Source organism: Penaeus japonicus, unplaced genomic scaffold (genome assembly GCF_977035675.1).
Source record: "Penaeus japonicus unplaced genomic scaffold, GWHDUDI00000001_assembly GWHDUDI00000040, whole genome shotgun sequence".
Classification (NCBI taxonomy): domain Eukaryota; kingdom Metazoa; phylum Arthropoda; class Malacostraca; order Decapoda; family Penaeidae; genus Penaeus; species Penaeus japonicus.
The window spans coordinates 19655189-19670188 of NW_028234442.1; the positions used below are offsets into that span (position 1 = coordinate 19655189).

Sequence of the window (15000 nt, forward strand, 5' to 3'; positions counted from 1 at the left end):
ACACACACACACACACACACACACACACACACACACACACACACACACACACACATACATACATACACATACATGACAGGCATATGTCTATTACGCATATATGATGTGCATATATGTTTGTATATGTTCTTTCACCATCTTTTCTTCCTTATTTTTCTATGTATTTTTATATGTTGTCTTGTTCTCTTGTGTTCTTATTCCCTGTTTATATGTTGTATCTTATTATATTATTTTTTGTCGTTTATTTCCTCCTATTATTTCTTCTTTGTTTTGTTTTTGTTCTTGTTTTTTTTTCATAATCCTTGTGTTTTTTGCCCGTTTTTCACGTTTTCCCCGTTTTTCACTTTTTCCCCTTCTGTTTCTTCTCCATCTTCCTCCTCTTCTTCCTTCTCTTCTTCCTTCGATCCGGCTTCCTCTTACGGCACCCGGATACCCGGTAGAGGCGCTCGGTCACTTCGGATAAATTCTCTTCGACTTATGCAGGAAAGAGATGGAAATGCCCGTTCGTTCGAGGGAAAGAAGAGAAGGAAATAGCTCTTTGTTTAATGGAGGAATGACTTGATTTTTATTAATCAATGGAGAAAAATACGTGGGAGATACTCTGCAAAATTGATGGAGGAAGGACATGGAAAGATGCTCTGCAATTGATGGTGAAGAGACGCGAAAAGTTGTTTTTTCATTGGTGTTGAAGAGACGCGAGAAGTTGCTCTGCAATTGATGGTGAAGAGACGCGAAAAGTTACTGTCAACAATGGAGGAAAGACGAGAAATGCTTTTTATAATAGACGACAATAGCTCTTTGATCACTGAAGAAAGTAGAAAAATGCTCTCTTTTTGTTGCAGGTGATGGGACATCGGTGCAACATCACTCGGATTGTGTGATTTTTTTTTCTTTGCACATGGAAAAGTTCTATTGCATCAGTAGGAAATGAGCAACGAGAGAAGGATCAAGGGAGAGAGAGAGAGAGAGAGTGTGTGTGTGTGTGTGTGTGTGTGTGTGTGTGTGTGTGTGTGTGTGTGTGTGTGTGTGTGTGTGTGTGTGTGTTTCTGGTTGAGTAAATGTAAATGTGCCCACATACATGTTAGTGTATAGGAGTGTGTATATGTGTAAGTATGTAAGTGTTTATGTATGTACGCATATAGCATACATGTTGACTTGATATTTAGAAATGACCCATTTTCTGAATATCGAATTGACGGTTTGGTAGCTAGGATACGGAGTCTTGTTTAAGAAAAGAAGATGGGAAAAAGGCAAGAGCAAGAAGTGGTTACCGACAGTTTTTTTTTTAGTTTCCCTGGTGACTTTATGGATGGAAATTATATTTAGTTCCCCATAGAGGTTTATATTGATCGAGAGGTTGGTTTTTGCATGTCGGATGATAAGAATCGCATTTCTGCAACAGGAAGGCGACGAACGGAGAGTATGTGAAAGCACTCCCATTGGTAAATTATTCTACCGTATATATATTTTTTTTCTTGTATTCTTTTTCTTTTCTTTTTTTTTTTCTTTTTTAAGAGACAGAAAGCGCATAATTGGAGAGAAAGAAAAAAGAGAATCCGTGACAGAGAAGCCAGATGAATAAAAAAAAAAAAAAAAAAAGCCATTTCTCTCAAAAGGAGCACCGTTTGAGTTCTCTTCCTTTCTCCTTGCAATTACACTCTCTTGCTAATTGACCCCGGAGAGAGAGAGAGAGAGAGAGAGAGAGAGAGAGAGAGAGAGAGAGAGAGAGAGAGAGAGAGAGAGAGAGAGAGAGAGAGAGAGAGAGAGGAGCGCGGGGCTGAGAGAGGTTGATGTGATTGGTTGATGTGATTGGTATTCCATTATCGACGTCTCTACCACAATTATCGCCGAGGAGCGCGTCGGTATGATGCCAGATAACGTATCGGTTCTTATCGGCGTGCTAGCGAGGTCGACGTCGCGGCTTGTGCATCGTGAGTCGTACTGCTCTTTCGCACGGAACAGGTGTAATTGTCTAGAAGTCTGGCCTAGAGTTAGAGTTGCGAGAGTATTGAGAGGTTGGGGGGGGGGGGGGGCGAGAGCATGAGAGGTTGGGGGGCAGGGGGGGGGGGGTTACTCCGTGCGGATGAGGAAGGGAAAAAGAGCACGGGTGTTCCTTTTGATTTTTTGAAAAGGTTTTCAAATATGCTGTGGAATTCAGAAACGTTTTACTGCGCTCTCGAGGTTACTAGCCGAAGCACAAACGTTTAGGACCCATTTATGTGGTTCTTTTCCTCTGATTTTGATTCTTCTTTGTCCTCTTCTCCATTTTCTCTTTAGCGTTCTTTTCATAATTGGTATAATTGACTGTATAGCATTGCAAAACTAGATGTTGCCAACATATATATATATATATATATATATATATATATATATATTTTTTTTTTTTTTTTTTTTTTTTTTTTACTTCTATTTTGAGACTTTTCATTAGCACAGCCAACCCTTCACCAAAGTCAACTATTGTGTAAACAGCAGTTGAGAATATTGAAAACCAGCGGATCAAAATGATGAGTAGGTACACCGTTGGCCTTCTCTTAATTGATAATGCGGTCAAGTGGCAATTTGTGAATTCGGCTGAAAGTTGCATGAAGCCGTTTAATGTATAAAAGGGACTATTTTACTTCTATATATTTAAATGATATTGATAACGTTAATAGTTCTTAATTAAGTATATCTTTATTCAGTCTTGCACATCGCCTAAAAAAGTATTAAATTAGATTAGATTAGATCTGTCTTGTCCTGAGGATTCTTTTTCCAAATAAAAAGGTAAACCTTTGTTTCTCTTCCCCCCCCCCCTTCCCTTCCGCTCACTACCTGTTGTCTCTCCTTCTCTATCCATCTTTACACCTCCCTCTACCCTAGCCCTTATCTGTCTTTCTATCTGTCTATCCATCTCTCGCACACCTACCCCTTCCCTCTATTCCTCCTCCTCCTCCTAATCCCCCTCCTCCTTCTCCTAATTCCCCTCCTCCTCCTCCTCCTCCTCCTAATCACCCTCCCCCACCTCCTCCTCCTCCTCCTCCTAATCACCCTCCCCCTCCTCCTCCTCCTCCTCCTCCTCCTCCTAATCACCCTCCCCCTCCTCCTCCTCCTCCTCCTCCTCCTCCTCCTCCTCCTCCTCCTCCTCCTCCTCCTAATCACCCTCCCCCTCCTCCTCCTCCTCCTCCTCCTAATCCCCCTCCCCCTCCTCCTCCTCCTCCTCCTCCTCCTCCTAATCACCCTCCCCCTCCTCCTCCTCCTCCTCCTCCTCCTCCTCCTCCTCCTCCTCCTCCTCCTCCCCCTCCTCCTCCTCCTCCTCCTCCTCCTCCTCCTCCTCCTCCTCCTCCTCCTCCTCTTAATCCCCCTCCCCCTCCCTCACGCCCAATCTCCCTTCCTCGCCCTCTATCCCTCTCTACCCCTCTCTTTGTCAGCACAGCATCCGGCGTTTAGCTATCCCGTTTACCAGAGATGCCGGCTGTTAGTATTCGAGTGTATACGAGGTGTATTATTGTGATAGGAGGGTCCTTTGCCCATTCAGCGGGTAGGATCCAGATTGGTGAGAGAGAGAGAGAGAGTCTATGGTGTATTCATTCTCTCCCCCCCCCCCACACACACCTTTCTCTCTCTCTCTCTTTCTCTCTCTCTCTCTCTCTTTCTCTTTCTCTTTCTCTTTCTCTTTCTCTCTCTTTCTCTCTCTCTCTCTCTCTCTCTCTCTCTCTCTCTCTCTCTCTCTCTCTCTCTCTCTTCTCTCTCTCTCTCTCTCTCTCTTCTCTCTCTCTCTCTCTCTCTCTCTCTCTCTCTCTCTCTCTCTCTCTCTCTCTCTCTCTCTCTCTCTCTCTCTCTCTCTCTCTCTCTCTCTCTCTCTCTCTCTCTCTCTCTCTCTCTCTCTCTCTCTCTCTCTCACTCACTCACTCACTCACTCCCTCTCCCATCTCCCATCTCCCATCTCCCATCTCCCTCTCCTCGTAGATATTCCGAATGCTTTGCCGTGTACTTCCGCCTCGCCTTAGAAGTTCGCTCAACTATGCGCGTCCTTATGAGTTTGAGGATCCAGGGTACGACGTCGATGAAACGTGTTGCAAGCGAGGAAACCGACTCAGGTTGTGATGAACCTGGATTAGGGCAGATGTGATGACGATTTTGTTGTTGAGGTTATTGTTGTTATGATTATGGCTATTGATTGCAATCCTCTGAGGTAGAAGGAACGTCTTAATTGTGTGTGTCTTTGTGATTTTGTGTGTGTGTGTGTGTGTGTTTATGTATATGTATATGTATATGTATATGTATATGTATGTATGTGTTTGTGTGTGTTTTCTGTATAGAAAGTGAATAATTCGATCAAAAGAATCGTGTCCAGCATGAGCATTCCATGCCGCAGTGACGTAACTGTCACGCACACTGGCATAACAGCGTCAGCGGCTGTGTCTATTGTTGCGCCATGTGGGGTGCTACACGAAGAGCTACTGGGAGGTTGGCGTGACGACGCGGGAGGTGGCAGTGATTGTTTGTAAATGTGATGACGTCGGGCCTCGCTTGCTAATTTGAGGTTGGGGAGTTATCTTGTTGAGTGGCGTCGCTTGGAGTTGGCTGACATTACCCACTTGGCTTTGGGAGGAGGGCAGGCATTGCCTTGGTGTCTTGTTAGCGAAGGCGTACTCGTACGGGTCCTAGTTTTAAAGGACTTGTGTTGTGGATGGATGGGTATGTCTTGACGTTAGGTGGCGGTATAGTTAATGGAATTTGGGGAGGCCTGGCTGTCTAGAAAGCTAGTGTATATTGTGGGGGTGGGTCGATCTGATTAGTGTTTTTTTCCGGCGCGGAAACGTAAAACTAAGTAAAACTATCGTATCACTCCATCTAGTGGCACTAAGCTGAGCAGTAAGGATGCATCTGGACGGTACATCGGCTGTTACGAGAAGTGCGAGTCGCTGTCTTGTGATCGGATGAGAGGCTTGTAGAATGATGTGACTTGTGAGTATTGGCTGCCTGTTAGATCTAAGGGCAGAAGTGATCGTGTTTCGGTCCCTGTTGAAGGGATAAGGAATTGTGGTGGCTAGGTACGGTTCAGTGCACGGTCGTAAATTCTACAAGAAGTTTGGGGTGTGCAGTGCCCAATCACGCTGCAGGGGCTTGTTGATCAGACCATGAAAATATGAATGAATTTGCAGTTATTATAGCAGCTAATTCCGGTCTTAATTCTACTTGACACACGGCCGGCGCAAGAGAACCTGGCCACGGAGTGATTTCTCGCGTAGTGCGTATGGTACAGTTAGGCCTCTTGCATCAACGTTTGGCAACACTTGCAAGGCAATGCGATTCAGAAGCATTAGCATTCATAGGCAGTCAGATCAGGGTAGCGATGTCAGGGAAGGAATGTACCCAGACGATGCTACAGTCGTGAGTGGATGACAAAGGAGGGGAAAGTACCGTGTGTATTTATGCGAATGGGTTGAGATAGGGTGTTACCTTGTTGACGAGGGGCATTAGGTGAGGAGGGGGTGAGGGGTGATGTAGAGGCATTCGAAGAGGAGGGGAATGGGGGGTGTTATGGAGGTTATCAGAAGGGTATCAGAAAAAGGCTCTCTCCATCTCTCCCTCCTTCCCTCTCTCCTTCTCCCTCCCTCTATCTCTCCATGTAAGATAGTACGTATACCAAAATAGATTATATACAAAGAGGGACAGTCCCAGAAATAGGGAAACCCGGTCCTGATAGAAGAGGATAAGAATTGAAGAGAAGATTTTAAGAGAGAAGAGAAAGTGAGAGAAAGAAAGAAGGAAAAGAATTGAAAGAGAGAGCGAGCGAACAAGTAAAACAAAGCAAGTACAATGTGACAGGACTCAACAGAGAGGCGAGGGCGTCAACCTCTGGCGACGAACGGCGCACCGGGAGCCAGCCGGCCATAACCTGTGGCCGTCTGTGGAGGGCTACTGACCTCTGCGAGGGGCGTAGGATAGACCTCTGCCGTGGATATTGGATATGTGGATACGGCTCGATGGGGGGGGGGGTATCAGGTGAAGATACCTCTGTCGTGGATATATGTGGATACGGCTCGATGGGGGGAGGAGGGGGGGTATCAGGTGAAGATACCTCTGTCGTGTATATTGGATATGTGGATACGGCTCGATGGGGGGAGGAGGGGGGGTATCAGGTGAAGATACCTCTGTCGTGTATATTGGATATGTGGATACGGCTCGATGGGGGGAGGAGGGGAGGGTATTAGGTAAATATACCTCTGCTGTAGTTATTGGATATGTGGATACGGCTGGAAATTGGTTAGATTGTGTCGTGGCTGATTTATATACAGTTCGTGCGATATTTTTATATATATATAATTTATTAACCGATGATTGCGCAATACGCGGCGCCTAGACGACATTGTATAAGGATTGTGTAAGCGTGTTCATTGGGGTGGGGGGTGGGGGGGGGAGTTGTGAGTTACAGTATAATGACCATCGTCAACACACGAACTCTCGCTTTGTATGTAGAATCGAGGCGCTTACATAAACGCACATAAAGAGGGGAGGGGAGGAGGGGGGGGTGCAAGAGAATTTGTGTGTGTGTGTGTGTGTGTGTGAGTGTGAGAGAGAGAGAGAGAGAGAGAATGAGAGTGGTGTGTGAGTGCATGCATGCGTCAGAGACAGATATATGGATAGTGTGTGTATGTGTGTCTGTGTTCTCGGGTGTCTGTGTGTTTGTCATTGTTTTCAACGTATATCAAAAGGGTCTTGTCTGCCGGTGCCTGTGCGTGTAAGTGTGTAGCAATCATTGCCGGTCCTAAGCCTTTGTGCACCGACATTCTGATCGATAAAATCCGTAAATAATATACGTGTACTTTGTCCACTGCTTTATATATTGGTTTGTGGTACCGGCAGAGCTTGGACACTGATTGTATATGCTACATTATGCATGTGTGGACTGCAAAATGCTTTCACCGTCTACATCGTTTCCTTTTTTTTTCTTTTATTGCTTTCTTCCTTCACCTTTTTTTTATGCGTCCCTTCTTTCCATCCTCTTTTTTTCTATCTCCTTTTCCTTTCTACCCCCTCCCCCTACTCCTTCCATCTATTCTCTTCCCGTCTTCTTTCCCCCTCCTCTTCCTCTATCCCAGTCCCCTCCTCTTTCTCCTCTTCTTCCTCCCTCAATATTTTTTATCCTCCTCTCATGCAGCTCCTTTTCCACTGCCCCCTTCTCTCCCCCCCAATATCCCCCCCCCCACCCCACACACACACACTCCACCACCACCATTTTCCCACCATCCTGACAGCACATGTTTACAAGTGTTAACACACTTGCGTTTACCCCGAATGGTACGGATGTGTATTGCCATACTTTTTTTAGATTAAGCTGCGCCGCCATGTTCGGAAATGACGTTTCCTCGAATGTCTTGTACAGCATCGTTTTGTATTGCGTGATCTTTAACTTCTAGAGCAGCTCTTTGCTGTTCACGGTTTTTGCCTTCGTTTGTTCTCCCTCCCTCCCTCCCTTTCTCTCTTTCTCTTTCTCTTTTTCTTTCTCTCTCTCACTCTCCCCTCTTTCTACCTCTTTCTCTCACTCTCCCCTCTCTCTCTCTGCCTCTCTCCCTCTCCCTCCCTCTCCCTCCCTCTCCCCTCTCTCTCACTCTGCCTCTCCTCCCTCTCCTCCTCCTCTTCCTCTTCTCCTCTCTCTCTCTCTCCTCCCTCCCCCTCTCTCTCTCTCCTTCCCTCTCTCCCTTCCTCCTCTCCTCTCTTTCACTCTCCTCTCTCTCTCTCTCTTTCACTCTCCTCTCTCTCTCTCTTTCACTCTCCTCTCCCTCTCTCTTTCACTCTCCTCTCTCTCTCTCTCTCTCTCTCTCTCTCTCTCTCTCTCTCTCTCTCTCTCTCTCTCTCTCTCTCTCTCTCTCTCTCTCTCTCTCTCTCTCTCTCTCTCTGTCTCTCTGTCTCTCTGTCTGTCTCCCCCTCCCTCTCCCTCTCCCCCTTCTCCCTCCTCCTTCCTGTTTTGTTTCTGTCTTTTTCCCTTTCTACCTTTCTCCTTCCCCCTCTCCTCAACTCTCCTCTTTGCATTCCTCTTCCTCTCTTCTCTCCTCAACTCTCCTCTTTGCATTCCTCTTCCTCTTCTTTTTCTCCTCCTCCTCTTCTTCTTCCCTGGCCCTCTATTCCGTCTCTTTTCGAAAGAATTCCTTGTATGAAATCACCACGATGACTAATGTTTGACGTTTGCCTCCTTTCAGGTTGATGGCTAAGTACTCCAAGAAGTTGGTGAGCAAGTGCATCTACCTGAACATCTTGCAAGCAACTGATGTCCCATTTCTAGACGCGTGAGTATGCACCTTTAACCCTTGACCTTACCTCCCCCCCCACACTTACCCCCCTAGACATTTTTTCGTTGTTTATATGAGAATAGTTGTAGCAGGGAGGAGGATAGCTGAAGGGCTTAACAAATCAAAAAGGTGGTAGTAGTAAATGTGTTGCTTGTTGTTGCAACATTAATTTGCTGTTGAGTCTAGGTCTTCCTTCTTTATTTGTATTTTTAGTAACATTGATTTTGAGGAGGAGTTTGTGTAGCAGTAGGCATGGTTTTAGGAGTAAAAGTAGTAGTAGGTGGAGTAATAGTAGTAGTAGCAGTGGTAGTAGTAGTAGTAGTAGTAGTAATAGTAGTAGTAGTAGTAGCAGTAGCAGCATTCAAGGTAGCCTTGAAGTTGTGATAATTGAAATTAAATGATGGAGGAAGGCATTACTACCATAGTAACGAAAGTTATAGATAGTAGTTTCACTCGTTTAAAGTAGATTAGTATTAGACTAAAATTTTCGAGATGAGGTCTGGGGAATAGTCACGAATAATCGGTCAAATCTCACTCTTGGCTCATGTTTTTTCACGTTATTTTGCTCTGTCGCACTATCATTATTTTAGTGCAGTTTCCCCTCATGGAGTATCCGTTTTCTTTCGTGAGTAGAAGCTGTGGGTGAACGATCGCGAATATTTTCATTTTTTTCCACATCCACATTATGCAATTCACATTCACATTCAACATCATGTGAATTATCGAGTTGAAGGGGAAAAAAACGAGCCAAAATTCAACCCGCGATCGTGCAGTCTCGATTCGCCTTGGAAATAGGACCTGCGGCGACACCCCCTTTAAGACGTGTACTGGGGATCCTTAATTAAGTCATTGCATTGCTGTTGAGTCGCGATCTTGCTCCTTTGAGTACTCCTTCAGGTGTCGTCCTCCATGTAGCAGATATGTAGCTTTGATCCTTGGCTTTCCTCATGTTGTGTTTTCGAAGGCTTATGTTAGAGGATCTTTTTATTTTTTTATTTTTTATTTTATTTGTGTGTGTGTGTGTGTGTGTGTGTGTGTGTGTCTGTGTCTGTGTCTGTGTCTGTGTAGGGGGGTCAAGGACTGCACGTTCGTTAGGAAACGTTTCTTTGCTTTAATTTTTGTCGTTATGTCTGTCTTTACACGCGCATACTTACGTAATCCTGAGTGCACATAGGAGCATCTTAAAAGCAATGGACACGCATGTTCAGGGGGTGAATATGAGTAGCCACATCACATAATACATTGTCACATCACATTTATTGCCACATCACACGTATTGCCACATCATATATACAACACCACACACACACACACACACACACACACACACACACACACACACACACACACACACACACACACACACACACACACACACACACACACACACATACATACACTCTCTCTCTCTCTCTCTCTCTCTCTCTCTCTCTCTCTCTCTCTCTCTCTCTCTCTCTCTCTCTCTCTCTCTGTAATTATTCGCCATCTCGCATAATTATATCACGTAAACACTTGGCCTCGTGGGTGTAATTACAAAGAGAACATTCGCCCACTGAGGAGTAGGTTCTCCTGTAGGTGGAGCTGGCGTTCTCGTCGATATGCCTCGAGTATTTGATTCGGATTAGGGGGGGAGGGGAGGGGAGGGGTGTAGGTGGGCAGAATACACCACCTGCTGATGATGAATGCGCTCTCATTATCTATGCACCTTTGTTTCACATGTGTTCCCTGATGATAAACACTTTCACCTGTTCATGATATGAGCACTCTTTTTTTTAGGATTATTTGCTGTGGCATTTGTTCGTGTATGCTTGTATGTGTAGGTGCGGTTGATGGATGGATATGCTATGCGGTACTCGAAGATAATGTGTTCGGGGGAAGATCTGTATGGCCCGTTATATTCATCTACGGGATTAGTTGTGTGTGTATGTCGTTTACGCTCACGCAAACGCGCGCACACACGCACATACATACACATACATACACATACACATACACAAGCATACTCACACACTCACTCACACACATACACACACACACACACACACACACACACACACACACACACACACACACACACACACACACACACACACACACACACACACACACACATACACATATACATACACACACACACACATACACACACACGCACATACACACGCACATACACACACACATACACACACACACACACACACACACACACACACACACACACACACACACACACACACACACACACACACACACACACACACACACACACACACACGCGCGCGCGCCACGCATTACGAAGTTCACTGTGGCGAATATGGAAAAGGTATGGATAAGAACGAATTACTTTGCAAAGTAAGACCTATAACTGACGTTTTTTGAATAATCAACATCAATGCGACGCTGTGTAATGATATTCCTTCCATGCAATGTATAGAGTTCCGCTTGCATTCAACCCGGTAAATGATCATCACATGGGGAAGAAGGAGACCCCCCCACTCCCATCCCCCTACAAAGATCGCAGACGGTCAGCTGGTATTAGAACTGCCAGTTGATCTGGTCGAAAAAAATCGATTTTGTAAAAAAAAAAATAATAATAAATAAAAATAAAAAATGAAAATACCACCTGCTAAGTAACCCCAACATCGCCATACATTGCATGCCATGTTGCAGGGATGACAAAGCTTATTATGTAAATGAGAACATGAATTCAGTAAGAGAATCGTCTCACGTACACGTAGATGTAGCTAAGCCCTCTGCCGAATTAGAATCAAGTAGAAATGCTTCAAAAAGATTATACAAACTAAAAAGGAGAATAGTTAGTGATGTATACATATAGCCAAGGATAAATGCGAACACAGTGTCTAGTTATTTCGAATTATTCAAGGTCGCGACGGTGTTAACTATGCAGGAAACTAGCGCCATATCATGGGCGTTGGGTGACTGACTCCTCGTTTTTTTTTTTTTTTTTTTTTTCCTGATTTAAATATGATTCATTATCTTAGTTCGGATGATGTTTTAATGTCGAAACGCGTTAATTGCATTTAGAGAGAGAGAGAGAGAGAGAGAGAATTAGAATGAATGAATGAATGAAAAAATACAGAGTTCACCCATAACTGAAGGACGTTTTGTCCTTGGCGTCGTTTCAGGTTCTACGAGGAAGGCGGCTGGGAGCTGGTGGGCGCGTGGCTGCAGGAGGCGGTCAACTCGAAGAATTGGCCCTTAGCCGGACAGGTGCTGACGCTCCTGGACACCTCCCCGATGACGGTGACGAGGCTCAAGAGGACCACCACGCCCAAGCTGGTGAAGGAGCTGTCGCGGGAGTGCCCCAGCGAAGGTGAGGGCTGGCCTAGATCTCCGGACCTTTGATAACATTTTCTTTTGAATATTCGTGTAATGATTTTCTGAACGAATTGTTAACTGTGTTGTTTCGTTTTGCCTTCGGTAGACGTGCAGAACACGGCCAAGCAGCTGGTGCACAAGTGGATGGAGGTGGTGCGGCAGGGGGACGGGACCGCGGCCGGCGTCGGGCTGGGCAACGCCTGTGCCGGGGAGGAGGACGAGAGAGAGAATGGTGGCGCCACGGAAGCCACCGAGGTGCCCCCCGAGCAAGAGGACGCTCCGATGGTCGACCTGACCTCGCCTGACCCCGAGGAAGAGGAGAAAGGAGAGTCCGGGCCCTCGCAGACGCCCCAGGCTGGCTCTAGGGAGTCGTCGCTGGGCGAGGGCGGCGACGCCAGCTCTTCCCTGGATTGTCAGGACGAGTCGTCCAACGCCTCGACGGAGAGCGACACAACGCCCGCACCCACTACGCCCATTCGCATCACCATCCGCAGTGGCTCGCAGGTGCTGGCCAAGGTGTCGTCGCAGCGCCTGAGCCAAGACTCGACCGACAGCGATGACAACAAGCCCCTGAGTGTGATTAAACAGGAGGTGGAGAAAGCCCGACAGGCGCGGAAGGCGCTGGAAGCCGAGAAGGCCTCGGCGGAAGCGGCCTCAACTACCTCAAGCGCGGCCGCGCCTGCCGTTGCCGCCACTGCCGCGGCCACATCCACCACCACCGCAACTACCTCGCTGTCCACCCCAGCCGCCGACGAAGCCGGGGTGGCCAGCACAGCCACTACCTCTCCAGAGACCAATGACGTCATGCCGAACGGTGCTGAGGGCGTCGCCGCGTCAGGGACCACACCCACAGTGCACACCATCGTGACCTTTACGGGAGGCCTCTCCACCACGTCGACGCCCGCCGCTACGCAGCCGTCCGCGGCAGCCGAGGAGGCGGGCGGCGAGCCGGCCAGTAAAGTGGACCACAAGGCCGAGGGAGTTAACGGGGAGGAGGAGGAGGAGGAGAAGGAGAAGGGCAGTGACGCTGCGAAGGGCGAAGGGGAAGACAAAGTGAAGGGCGAAGGGGAAAGTGTGAAAGAGGACAACAAAGACGTGAACGGAGCAAGTGGCGATAGCGATGCCAAGCTCGACGCGGAGAGCAAAGACATGGTGGATAGCAAGAGCAAAAGCGAATCCAAAGACAAAGATAAGGACAAGGAAAAGAAAAGTAGTCGAGATAAAGAGAAAGAGCGTGATAGAAAGTCGAAGGACGCGGAGAGAGACAAAAAGAAAGAGAAAGAGAAAAGTAGGAGTTCAAAAAGCAGCAGCAGCAGCAAGTCGGAGAGGGAAAGGAGCTCTAGAGACAGACACAGAAGTAGCAGTAGCAGTAGCAGTAGTAAAGATAAAGATAAGGAGAGGAGAGACAAGGACCGTAGTAAAAGCAGCAGTAGAGACAAGAAGAGCAGCAGTAGAGATAAAGAAAAAGAACGGGAGAAGGAGAGAAACCGGGAGAAGGAGAAAGAGAAGGACAGGAAGAACAAGGAGAAGCAGGAGACGGAGGACAAGGCCACGCTGGAGAAGGTGAAGCCTCTCAGCGTCGACGGCCTGGCCAAGATCCCGCGGAAGCAAGCCAGCTTCTTGGACGCGCTGGGCTCCGCCGACTCGGAGCTCAACGAGGCCAAGAAGCCCTCTGTCAAGACTTACAAGTCGCGGGGCTTCCGCAATACGGGGCTTCTGGACGAGCCCACCAAGCTTCCGGGCGTCGCCGGCAAGAAACCGCCCGGGGCAGAGAAGAAGGGCGTCGTCACGGGGGCGGGGCTAACGGGGGGGAGCGCGTTGACGGCCGCCGGGGGGCTGAAGAGGCCGTCGCCGCTGGACGAGTTGGCGTCCCCGCAGCCCGACAAGCGAGTGAGGTCGTCCGTGTCGTCGTCGCCGCTCAACGCCGACAAGCCCGGAGGAGTCAAGCTAATCTCGCCCAAACGACGTAAGTGGAAGGAAGACACTCGCCGCTACCTGCGCTGCTTTCATGACGTTGCGCATCCTTCCTTCTTTCTTTCTTTCTTTCTTTCTTTCTTTCTTTCTTTCTTTCTTTCTTGGCTGTTCCCCTTTCCTTGGTCACCTTTTCGTTTCCTTCGTTTCTCGCTTTTTTATTTTTATTTTTAGATCAGTGGTGGATTTGTAACGTCAGTTGTGAAAATCATAATTTCAGGAGGCTTGTGGCAAAGATCTGAATATATTTTGTTCATTTCCTTTCTACATTTTTATCCTTTCACCTTGTATTCACAGTTCCTTGCTGTATTTTTTGTTTTCCTTTATTTTTTTCTACCTCTTCCTCCCTCTATTTCTCAAAGGTAGTGGCGAGCCAGACATTAGCCAAACATGGGACTTTGGGGCAGTTGGTGGTGGTAGGCTGTTCGAGAAGCTATAATTGAATTTATGAATCATCCTTATTCTTTTCCTAATGTGTTCCTATGAATGATGGAAACGTAAACCTTCAGTATCTATGTTCATCACCTCTAGACATGAGATTCCAAGTTTTTTTTTTATTAATATTTTGATGAGACTTTCATCTCCAACTCCCCAAAGTGCTCTGGTCGGGGTTATGAATGGTTACCTTAGAAACAAATGTATCACAGAAGAACCTTTCCTGTGTTCACAACCACGCTCACATGTGAGCTTTTTGTGAGCTGGTAGTTGGAAAATGTGGAAGGCATACAATTGGCCTGGTGTTGGCTTTGCAGACCTTTGAAAAAAATACTTTCATAATTCTATTTGTAAGGTTAAGGTGTTGTTAAAAGTGTAAGTGCATAATAAGAGGGCATCCATATATAACAATCATCTATAGGTATTAATTTTTTTTGTTGAAAATATCACGAGAGATGAGTTGAACAGTCATTTCAGACGGTAGAGTTTTTACACTATGCAGTCATTCATCAGGATGACGAGAAACAATCATGAAAAGCGCTTCGTTTTACCAGTTTCTCTACCTCTTATTATGGAAAATATGTGAACCAGTGTTCGTGTTATAAGGACAATTGCAGACGCAAACTGTAAGATCTGTAAGATTTCAACATATTTATTATATCTGGTGAACATATCTTCCTCCTGCTGTTCTTAAATTCAGCTTGATATTTTCAGGTTATGTTTGATGCAAGTCTCACTTGATGATGACTGTCTTTACAGGCTGTTTTTATCAATGCTTTCATTTTGGGTACCATTGTTTCAATGATCAGTCATGGAAGTTAAGATAAAACAAACCCAACCCCTATGTACACTCTTGCTCTTAAACGGGTTGAAGTGTTCCTTCTTCCAGTTATGGCAGCAGTGCAGACAGCGGAGTGCGGCGATCATCTCCTCTGTAATGTGCAAATAAAAAAGTTGACCTTCTTCCCTGTAAACACACTCC

The 15000-nt window shown here is 46.5% G+C and overlaps 1 protein-coding gene across 6 annotated transcripts in view; it reads left to right on the forward strand.

The window, feature by feature from the left end:
* LOC122250627 (uncharacterized) overlaps positions 1–15000 on the forward strand; it is a 79408-nt gene that overhangs the window by 29168 nt on the left and 35240 nt on the right. For all 6 annotated transcript variants that reach the window (XM_043012120.2, XM_086534004.1, XM_086534005.1 and 3 more), the window contains 3 exons: positions 8184–8270; positions 11420–11607; positions 11719–13578. In XM_043012120.2, the coding sequence (XP_042868054.2) occupies positions 8188–8270; positions 11420–11607; positions 11719–13578 (2131 nt within the window). In that variant the 5' untranslated portion in view covers positions 8184–8187. The remainder of the gene's footprint in view (positions 1–8183; positions 8271–11419; positions 11608–11718; positions 13579–15000) is intronic.